Here is a 12,143-nt window from a genome sequence, read left to right as displayed (position 1 = left end):
AAAAAAATGTATGTACGAATTGCATTATGTATAAATTTTTTACATTACTTTACAAAGTAAATCATCTGAAAAAATTTAAAAATAAACATTTATGTAATTTTTCCATAGCATTGAAAACATAAGAACCTACATAATAAGGATGTTCGGATACATGGATAAAAAAAACTCAAATCATAAAAAAAAATCATTTTTTTTTTAAGAATTTTTTGTGACAATGTTCAAAGCATGTTTTGTCTTTTTGGTACATGCATAGATCCACATTGAACGTTTCACACATGTATGAGGTTGTTTATGTTCTATGAGGTTTCTCTCTTGTGCTACAAAACATACACTACCTGGATTTGCATTTTATTGGTATATGTCCAGCGTTATTTAGTCTCATTTCGTCTGGCACATGAAATTTGTGGTTTTATTTATGTTAATGGGGAGCTTAGTCTTTTAAGCTTTGGTATGGATCTTTCATTTCCCATTTGTATTTTGTCCTCAAATATTCATAAAATATTTTAAATTCGACTGCCTAGTGGTGAAGTGGCTAGGGCGTCACGCAGCTGCCCCACAGGTCTGGGTTTCGATCCCTGGGCTGGGCAGAGTTGACTCAGCCTTTCATCCCTTGAGTGGGTTGATAAAATGAGTACCAAGTTCACTTGGGGACTAAACACTGGGGGTCCTGCGACAAGCTAGCCACTTGCCCAGGGCATATGCTGATGCACTCCGAGGCTCAAAGGTTAAGAAAGTAGATTTCGGGGCACTGCAGGCCATGGCCCATTAGGGTTAGAGCGCGACTGAGTTTAGTTTATTTTTAATTTAAATAAAGCTTTTATGAGATTTATATTTTTAACTATAGCAAAGTATATTTACATTATATTTAAACCACACTAAATACTAAATAACTTATAAAATCACAATAACAGCATGTTGAGGTCAGAGAAAAATCTCTGGAAAAGAAAGATGTTTTCACTGGGCAGGTGCATGTACTGTTTAGTAATAAAAATAACACTGTGGTTTCAAAGCCCCTTATCTATATCCGGGTAAAAATAAACATTCCTGTTTCAAAAGCAGCAAACACCATTGTGAAGAGCAGTGGTTTCAAGACCACTGAGCCTCTAGAGGATTGTGACACAATGCTCTAGTAGCTCAGTGGTCATGCCCAGAAACCACAAAGCAAATTCCATAAATACGCATAGGGTTTTTTTTTATATATGCAGTTTAATTATTGCTATTTTTTATTGTTTATGATAAAAATAATGATGTGCAATGAATAACTTTTGCAATTTAAAGTTGTCTGTATTAATAAAAGGAGCTTATTTTGTCTCTGAAAACGAATTTTAAAGGACATCTGATTTGAAGTACTAAGATCTAAAAAATGTATGATTCTGCAGTCATTTTATGTTATTTAGAGACAAAAAAAAATCAGAAATCAATCGGTTTTCACTCAAAAGTTTCAGAAAGAAGAGAAGAAAAAAATTCGAAACTTGGTGGTTTCAGGGTGCAACAACCGCTCGCCAAGGGATGAATTATTAAATGTATACAAAATACGATGAAAATAAATTTCATACCTTTATACAGATAAAAAAACAGATTGTCATTCAGCAAAAGAAATAAAAGCAATGGTTGCTAGACAAACCCTTCAGTGAGAAATTCTGATGACTTTCTGACTGACTGTTCTTAAAAAGGAGAATATCCAGAATTTCATTCTCATCTCAAATAGTTCACATAATTTAATAGGAAAAAGACTAAAATCTATACACTGATATTTAGGATTTCATACAGTAGCCTCAAAATCCTAAACCACTACACAAAAATCATATATTAGTTAAGGATTTATTATGCCATCTTATCAGCTTGCATAGATACAAAATTGCCAATTTGATTACAAGAACAAACATACGTAAGTCTAACATAAAAAAGGAAGTTAGAAATTAGTCTTGATAGGTTATAAAACTACGCTGAACTGCTCTGAATGTACTGATCAAAAGAATTAGAAATTTTACATCACAATAAGATTACTTACAAAGTAACACCAGAAGACCATATATCTACTTTAAAACCTGAAAATATTTCTGCACCATTGGCTATCTCTGGAGGCTGAAATGCAGGTGAACCTTGGCTTGTACGGCAAATATCATCTTGCACATACATATCTAGAGCCTAAAACAATTTTCCAAAAATTTAAAATAAAAACAGATTTCCAAATTACATGAATGCAAACAAACAATAATTATCTATCAAAATAAACAGATAAATTTAAAATCCGACTCATTAAATTTAACTGAAAATTGCAACAGAGATTTGGTTTGTATGAAAATTTTTGCTGTTAAACTAGCATAACTTCTTAATATCAATCTTATTTTTTATTTTTGTTGAATTAATTGGCAATCGAGTTTTTCCTTGTTAAAGTGATTTACACTTTTTTGGTCCAGTCAGCCAACATGACCCCTTGTATCTACATGAAACCCCTTGTATTTACATGAAATGCCAAATTATTATTAAATGACACACAATTATACTTACGGTGGTTTTATGTAGGGTACCAAAAATGAAAAATTTAATAATTAGTGAGACAAATTATAATGATAGTGCACAGGTATTCAGTCAGTTACTTATTTTGATAAAGGTGGATAAAACTAGAAACAATTTTCTAATAATTCCAACTCTTCTCCTATACCCAGATTTTAGACAAAAATTTTATTTATTGGCAAATTTTTACCTGTTTTCCTGTCAACAATAAAGTTAAATTTTCTATAAATATTTTAATTCTTAAATTTGGTTTTTCCTCTTACCCTGGCCTATGTGGAAGAGTGTGCTTGTTAGTCTCGCTGGATTTCTAGAGCAGCCCCCTTGTGACCACAAAATTTTCTAACTTCACTTTTCCTTCTGGTGAGACATTTGTCCAGAAGTGGTTGTTTTTCATAACAAAGCATAGAGATCACTGCGAAAAGTCAAAATATTTTATAAACTGGATGGTGAAAAGTGCACCATAGAGAATATGTTTATGAATTTTACCAAAGTATTTCAAATGTACCAGAAAGTGTATCCTTTCAAAATGGAACGATTAGATGCAAAACTGTTTCATTATGAAAGTCTCCAGAATTGTGCGATCACCTTCTACACAGAACTCCACTTAGCCACTGAACTTTATAAATACACACCATATGGTACACTGAGGAATAAAGTAAGATTATAATGTGTTAAACTGGTCAAATACATGTCTTTTATTTAAGGCCAATAATAATTTTGTGACATAAAAGTGTAATGTATAATCATGTGTACCTGACAGTAACATACAACATAATAGTTATGTATAAAAATATAAAACATCACCATATTGATCTAATTCATTAACACAGAAAAAAAGGAACTTTATGTTAGCAAAAATTGTTCAAACTGCTTCTTCTTATATGCTCAAATTACACATGAAACATTTTTTACTTGGAACATCATAAACAAGATCAATACTGATATATTTTTACAGCATATCTCTACCCTAAGTATCATACTATTCAGTCAACTTATTGGTGAACTCATAGAAGTCTGATTTTTCAGTAAGGAGTGAAAAGATCCTCGATAACCATTATTCAAACAGATGCGACTAGAATTTATATACAACATTCACTTGTGCGCCTCATAATTTTTTGAAGATTTTCATCTGTAAAATACTGAGTGAGGTATTGCTGATAATGCAATAAACATCATCACTATAATACCATAAGCAGTATTGGAAAAATTTCAGAAATGCTAAACTTATCCTGTGATTTAACAGCAAACTTGAAGAAACTGCATAGATCCAATTGATGTAGTGTTATGTAAAGCATTTTTTTAACAATCTGCAAAACTATTTCATGAGAAGCTGTAGCAATTTGAGCATCACATCAACTACAACACTTAGAGAAGAGCCTCCTATAATACTTGATTTCATTCTGTCTGTAAGATATCATATAAGAGCTAATGAAATCTAATATTGGTTTTCATCTACGAAGGCACTACATCTAGACAATTCTTAATTAGTGAGCCACAACTGTGTCAATAAACCTGTTAAACATATATCATGAAATTTTTAATACACATTTTAAACCATTCAAAAGGAATATATAAAAGAAGCTGTACCATATGAACTACAAAAACATTAATTCACATCCTCTTGGGAATTGTTATATCAAACTGTCAATAGCTGCAGCAATGTTTAACCTCTTCACTGATAGCACATCTTATGTGATATGCTTCAGTTTCCCTTAATGGGCCCACTGTTTGAAATGTAACATAAGAGTGAAGTGTCACTACTGGCACACTGTATCATATTTGCTAAAATGGAATGTTTTATTTAATATGTCAAATATACATAAATTATGTCAGAATGATTCAAAACTTCATTGAAATCTCTGGAGTGTTAGTCTTGTTGGTATGAGTATTATTTATTATTTTATTCTGAAAATGTAAAATGTGCAATTTTTGTTCAGAATTCAGAAATGTTTCATGCAGTGAAAGTAGCTGATAATTCTGTATATAAATATGGCAACAGAATATAACAGGCACTGCTATTTAAATTCATTAGTTTTTACTTTATTACTATTAATAATTTAAATATGTGAATATAATCATTATTACTAATACTGCACATTAACTTATTTTGAATTTTTATTTTAATTGTACATATCAGAATTTTCTGTTTATCTTATAAGAAATTAAATTTAAATAATATATGCAAGAATCCAAATAAATTCAATATCCAATTTCATACATGTGTGAGTTAGTATTTTCTGCAGGGAAATTTAAAAAGTTTAAACTGAAAAATGGAATGGTCACATTGAGGTAGCTATGTATGTTAGTACTTCAATCAATGCTATATCTAATGAAATGCTGTGACACATCAGACTTAATAGATAAGGGAAGATAATAATAATAATAATTCTAATGCTAAATCCCAATGCTGTAAGGTGATAAGTGTTTAGTTAAATGTGTCATCATCAATAAAAAGAGTGGATGTCACTGTTTTAGGCTTTACTGTATTTATCTAGTCTCTCATCAAATTGTGACCATCATCTTTCTTCTACACAATAATTCATGCAGAAAACTTTCCTTTAAGCACTACATTTTGTACAAAATAAGGCAGAAATTTCCTATCCAGAATCGAGGTCGCACCAGTAATGATTCAATGCTGTTTCTATTTGTGTAGTCTTCTCTTCAAATAATGGCCATATTCATATATTCTGGCACATCTGACCAAACCGGAGTCACATCACACTACTACTCTGTAATAAAATCTAGCTGTTACAGTTCAATAAACTGATAACATGCTTTTGAAATGCCATGAAATTTCTTTTCAGATTGTTGTACTAACATAATGGCATACTAAAATCTTCCTGGAAACAAACAATTCACACTTATTACTCAACCAAAATGTACTTAGCCAACTGCAGGCTGCCTGAAATACCTTTGATGTAATCCCTTTTTCTTAGCTATTGCTTAACTAGCTTCAACATTAAACTTTTCTGTTGATACAAGTATATATCATGTTGAGCCCAGTAAAATAACAATTTAAAAAGCTCTATGATGCAAAGAATAAAACAAAACATAGGGTAACATTTCATGAAAAAAACTAGCAAAACAGTAGTTAAAGATATCCAAACTTTTATTTGTTTTTAAAGAATGCTGGTAGAATTCATGTACCAACTCTATGTATTCACATTTCTTTCATCAAAATGTTTTTTTTTTTTTATTTTTTATTTTGGACTTTTATTTAACTCCAATTTAGTTGCACTATCTGCATATGCATTAGATACCCATTTCATATCTCCATCAAATCACTTACTTGCCATTTTCTTCTGTACATGATGCAACTATAAGTTTGAATTCTATGATTACCCCAATGACAAAATTCCCCAAACAAACAAGCAAACTCTAGAAATAATTGCTGCCATTACCATTACAAGCTGATATATCTGAAAAAGGCATGTCTGCATAACATTCATCCATAGCATAAAAATCAAAAGCTGGAGTCAATAGTCATACCAACCTAAGAATTCTTCAAGTTTTTTGGCTTTTATTAAAATGACGTAATTAAAGAATTTAAAAAAGTGTTGAACCTCATACTTCATTAACTGCATGAAAATTTTATACCCATATATTTTTACTCGCAAAAAAAAAAAAAAAAAAAAAAAAAAAAAAAAACCCTTAGAATTTGAAATGGGTGCATAGAATATTTATTTTTAAATTACATACATACATATTACTACTCATTTTAAAAACACAAAAAAATCTACTATGCTTATTAGCCGTGAGAAAACTGCTGCAGATTTGGATAAAAACATTTAACAATATTAAGCAATAAAGCACCGCAAACTTCTTAATATTTTTTAAGCTTCTCCTGAAAGCATCGAACTGCAGAAAAATGTATTACATAGTATGTGGGAGCACTTTGTAAGCAACAAAGTTAATTCTTCTTACAAAGAAGGTGATTTAGGTGACAATGGCAAGATTAATGTTTAGACTCGGATTAATGTTTGTCTAACTGCAGAAAAAAAATGGACTCCACAGCATGTGCAAATATATGCTGGCCCTGATACTTCATGCAACATTGTCTACAATGTTGTTGAAGCCATTCATAATTTTCTGTTCCACAACCGATTTCATGGCATCTCAGACATACTCACATTGAGATCTGGTAACTTGGGGAGCCATACCAAGGTTTTGAAATAAGATTAATGTTTCTCCAAACTTAATTCTAGTCTTGTATGGCTGCATATTGTCCAATTAAAAAGAGGCCATGAACAGATATAACTTATCAAAAGGATGCTCATATAACGTTCCCTTGTCAGACTTTAGAGAAACATTACAGATCCTGCTGTATGCCAGCTAAATAAACCCTATATCATTATAGAACCAACCATCACAGCCTGCACAGTCTTCCGCTGGATCTAGAGACTTGTGCAGTTTTCTTCATACATAAATCTTCCTATCTGTCAAAAATTACTCAAAATATGAATGCTGTTATTGTGCAACTCCTGTCATCAAATATCTAATATACGAAATGCTGGGCCTAAACAAGCTGCATAAGACTGTGTCATGCTTTATCAGGAATACTCTGGTTAGATTTCAGCTGCTAAAGGCCATATTATGAAGAGAACATGCCACATTCCTCACCTTCATATTTCCTGAGGCCTCAACATTGAATTCTGATATCACTTGAAACAGAGTAGTACTCTCCACATTAAATTATTATTGGTAGTTGATGCTAGTTATGTTGATCAAGAAGCATTATATCACCATACTGTTGTTATTCTAGTCTGTACAGTTGTGAAACTGTCAAACATGAGACAGGCTCTTCTGTACTAATTCCGGCACTTTGTAGTGTACAATCCATAAATTCTTACGGCACTGGTTCAATATATAAGCTCCTAACAACCACACTTTATAAGCTGAGCAACTTTGTGAACACTTTTTTTTTTTTGGTATACGTATTCATTCATTCTGTCACATAAAATCTCGTGAGTAAATCGTATTTTGATTCTAACATCAATGAATTATTTCTGAAGAATAATTTCTAATAAGAATGGCTGTGATGCCTTTGATGATACAGACCTTTATGACTTAGAGCTATCAGCGAAATAGCTTGACTAAAATTTTTCTTTTTCGTATGTCCTAATAATACACAAGCATTCCACATTTTGACAAACTGCATTTTTCATTCTATGCTTCATTTTATCTATTTCAATAATGTAACCAACACCTTCAGCAGTCCACCATTATATATGTTATCAGTTAACAGTCACAAAGTATTATTACTGAAAAAAGAATGAAAATTACAGCATGTGTACCAGATGCTATAAAATATTTTTAAGAAACATATACTTTAATGGCTTTATAACTATTTCTGTTTTTAAGATTTTTAAAGTTACCATGCACACTTTTCAGTTAATTTTTATTACCATATAATTCAACTTGAAATAGTCCATTAATCTGTAAATGATATGATTAAATGGAAACTTTTATATGCATTTAATCATAGTTCAGTATCACTGATAGTATCACATGAATGTTATGAATGTATTCTCTTTAAAAAAGTTTACCTAATATATATATAAATTTGGTAAAAATATAACATTTTCATTTAGTAGATTTTTATCATTAATAATTATAAAATTTCAAACATGCTAAAAATGAAGGCACATTTATTACTCTCAATTTTGACAACCAAAAGCAAACTAATAAACACTTACAGATCATATTATGTGGATAACTGATGAAATATGACACAGTTAAACATTTAAAAAAAATTACTGTTCCTTAATGGATAAAAATGTAAAAATTACTTACCTCAGCAACTCCTAAATCTGATATTTTAAGTGTTCCACAATTAGCAAGCAACAAATTTCCTGGTTTTATATCTTTATGTATTATTCCCTGACTATGTAAATATTCTAACCCATCCAATAACTGACAAAAGTACCTGAAAAAATTGCAAAACAAAAAATTTCTAGGTAAACATTTTGTTTCAGACACAGTGTTTTCTGCAGATAATGTAAAATTATCCATCATTATTATATAATAATATAATATAAATATATTTTTAAAAATATGATATGTAAATTTATAAAAAAAGGCTTGAAAAGACTCACCCATGGGCCTGCCACAAAGGAAATTTTTTGTCAGGAACCGAATCCAGAAGCTCTTGCAAAACAGATACACAATATTCAAATACTAAATATAATTTCTGCTTCTCATCATTATACATGACTTCTATTAATTTAATCACATTTCGGTGATTCAGTCTTCTTAAAAGAGAAATTTCTCTGAAACAGATAAATATTTGATCTTTTAATACTGAAATGTACACAAAAGAAAATGAACATATTGGTACTTTTCCATTTCGACGGCGCAAACTTCGCCAAGCAGACTTTATTGGCGACAACATACAATATACACAAATAAAAAATGTTAACAAATGTTAGTTCTAAGAATTTCTTATTTTGAAGGCGTAAACATTTTAATATCGTTTAAAATTTTGTAAAAAGCCGATAAATAAAGACAATAAATTTGTAAAAAGACGTTAATTTAAAATTTACTATGCTTTCATGGTTCAACATCCTCATTCGCCGGTTCGTATCACTTGACCCCAAGTGATCTCATCTCACATAAACTACGTTACAAAAATCTAATTCTCTCAGTAAATATCTGCATTAATTTCAAGTTAATTCTTAATATGGAATAGACATTTAAATGCAAGAATCATTTTTATTCATACGAATAGCTTACTCAGAAATTATGTAAAATCGCAGTGCTTTACTTCGCTAGTGCATTCTCATTAGAATTGATGAATTTAACCCTTCACTTTGCCTTTTCTATATTTTCGCCTTCGGGTGAGTGGTATCATTGCATCCTAATTGACTTAATTACCGCGAATGGCCTTAGGGCATAAAATTGAACTATCTGGTAAAATTTCTATGTAATTGTATGCCAGTATTGAAAGAAACATTGGCATCAATTGTACCATTACTGGCGACTTTATCGCTTGCGCCGGCAAAACGTAAAAGTACCACATATTTGCTTTTACTTAAATCACATTTTCTTACATGTTAAAGAAAGCCTGAAAATAACATCTTTGTATTTATCCTTTTGAATTTTTCCCTGCCCAACAATATTCATATGTAGCTCTAAAAATGCCTGAAAAACCTAGCAATTTAAATACAGTCAAAAGTCTTTAATTCGGACACCCATAATTCGGAATGATCTATAATCCGGACCTCAAAGCTAAAAACTTTCTGCGCATGCGCCGCGTTGACACATGCGCACAGGTGTTTACGCGTGCGCGTAAGACCTCTTACGACTACGCATTTGCATGTGCGCAAGCACAGAATACGTTTCCGCGTGCGCGTTTTATGTATAACGGACGGTGTAAGCTAAAATTATCTAATTATCTATTTCAGTTAATGTTGATGATTGTGTTGTTCCTTAATTTTCGAATTGGATCCGGCTCATTATTTTTTGCAGACTGTAAGAGCAATATTATAAAAGTAAACTTGAACTTTCGATTATGTCAAATAGAATTTTTTATTCTGGAGCTCCCAAAGGATCGTACAAAACGAAAGTATGTTTCGATGTCCATCAAACAAAAAGTGGAATTGCTGCAAAAAATGGATAAAGACATGAAGAATATGAAGAATGTGACAGAGAGGTTAGTGAAAACGAAAAAATTTCGATTGACAAGTTAGTCGGTATTCTCGGCACAGTAATTAACGGGACTTAAACAGCGGAACTTTGTAAGTGAACAAAAAATTATATCTGTTTATAGAATTAAAGAGAAAGTATTATCACATAAAACGAAGCAACTTAAACAACTTACATTGAAAGAAATGTTTAATAAAGTAAACAAATAAATATTAAGCTTTTTTTTGTAAATTTTGATACCCTTTAGATCATAATTGTTCTTTATTTCATAAATTACGGTTTCATATTTTTAATTTTAGAATTTCTGCATGCCATCTTACGCGATTTAAACTGATGATCTATAATCCGGAAAAGCCGAAGTCCCAACGAGTCCGGATTAACGACTTTTGACTGTACCTCATTTGATACTTGCATTTTGTTGGAACAACAGCAACTGTTACACATTATGTAGTGATCTAGGAAAAACAGAAATCCCAGCCCCTCACTTTCCCATAGATGCTGACTATTTTTTCTTACTATGTACAAGCTGATTCACTCTGCACAGGTCATTTTTTTATTAGCCATTTTTGCTCAAAACTGAATAATTCTAAACAATACATATAGCATGTTTTTTAAGTTCTACATACTCTACACAAGGAAACTTTAATAGAAATTATGTAGAAAATGAATCTGCAATATGATGCTTTCTTTTGGTAAACCACAAAAATTCTATTACCAATTTAATCATTTGTATACTAGCAATGAGAAATAACTATATTTTCAAGCAATAACATACACAAATGCTTTAACGCTTAAAAATTGAGCAATTTTAAAGAAATAGGGAAAAAATTCGGCTAATCTTTACTGAACAATATCCCTTGGTTTTTTTCTCAAAAAATCACCAAGTGGTATTTGGTTGTTTATGAAAACTGGAAGCCCGTTGCACTTTTGTGTAACAGTAACCTTTCATATGGAACCAGACTTTGGGTTCTTACTATTCTTTTCAGCTGCTGTGTTTGCTTGCACGTATGTGGTATGTATTCTTTTACTGTGGGTACCATTATTTGAGTATGTCTGAGGTGAGTAAGAGGATGAATGTTGATTAACAGTGGATGAGACGAAAAATTTAATTGAATTGCTTACCTGGAGGATGGAGGAGATGGTAGTGGGAAGCCTAAACATATGCATGTGAAAAAAAGGTATGTTAAAAAATTTATGTTTCATATATTTATTTGTCTCTGTGTGTTAATTTATGTTAAAAGATTTGTTGTTTAATGTTTTTATGTTAGAAAATACATATTTTTGGTTATTTATTCCTCTCTGTTTGTGTATTTTTGGTTATTTGTTCGTCTCTGTGTGTTAAGACAGTGGAGAATTTTTTCTGGTTATCATGATAGTTTTAACTTTGTTTTAGCTTCTTGATTTTGTTTAAGTGAAAATAGATCGATGTGTACATGGACAAAGTTGAGGTAGTGCGCAATGCCTACTTTGTGCAATTCTCTGATGTTTTTTAAGTGAAAATAGGTCGAAGTGTACATGGACACCGAGTTTGTGTAAGTCTTTGACTTCTTATTTTTGTTTTGTGTAGTAGCCATCTTGAAATTGCCACTGATCTTGGCGTCAAAAAAGAAATGATTCCCCAAGGGGTACCATAGAGTAAATCTTTACCAAAATTTCTGCCAAACCTTTCTAGTCCTGCAGTATAAGTGCAATTCAAAATGCCTAGACCAGAATGTGTTAAATTTAAAGGCAAATTTCATACACAATTCATATTTTAAAAAATGAAGCTAATGTATAAATAATAAAAGAAATAATAATAAAAGAAATAAATAAAAGAAAATGTTAGAAATAAGTGTTGCTAATGAAGAGAATTAATTATGTAGATAATTATATTCTATAAAAAGATATTGTTCTTAAAATACAATTAAGTCTTCCACTTAATGGAGAATTTTATAACAAAAAATTACAAGGAAAATCAGCAAAACTCCAATATCTACACATAG

General features: G+C 31.0%; 1 protein-coding gene across 3 annotated transcripts in view; it reads right to left on the bottom strand.

Moving 5' to 3' along the window:
• The window catches only part of LOC118180975 (serine/threonine-protein kinase STK11-like), a 60,645-nt gene that overhangs the window by 42,908 nt on the left and 5,594 nt on the right, over positions 1-12,143 (bottom strand). For all 3 annotated transcript variants that reach the window (XM_035350056.2, XM_035350055.2, XM_085809953.1), the window contains exons 2-4: positions 8,613-8,786; positions 8,311-8,443; positions 2,012-2,148 (exon numbers count right to left, since the gene is read on the bottom strand). In XM_035350056.2, the coding sequence (XP_035205947.1) occupies positions 2,012-2,148; positions 8,311-8,443; positions 8,613-8,786 (444 nt within the window). The remainder of the gene's footprint in view (positions 1-2,011; positions 2,149-8,310; positions 8,444-8,612; positions 8,787-12,143) is intronic.

The sequence above is a fragment of the Stegodyphus dumicola genome, chromosome X2 (assembly GCF_044657685.1).
Source record: "Stegodyphus dumicola isolate Sdum_Otavi_A_Nest chromosome X2, ASM4465768v1".
NCBI classification, from domain to species: Eukaryota; Metazoa; Arthropoda; class Arachnida; order Araneae; family Eresidae; genus Stegodyphus; species Stegodyphus dumicola.
Note: the sequence above shows the minus strand (reverse complement) of the source record. Positions and strands in the feature narration are given on the sequence as shown.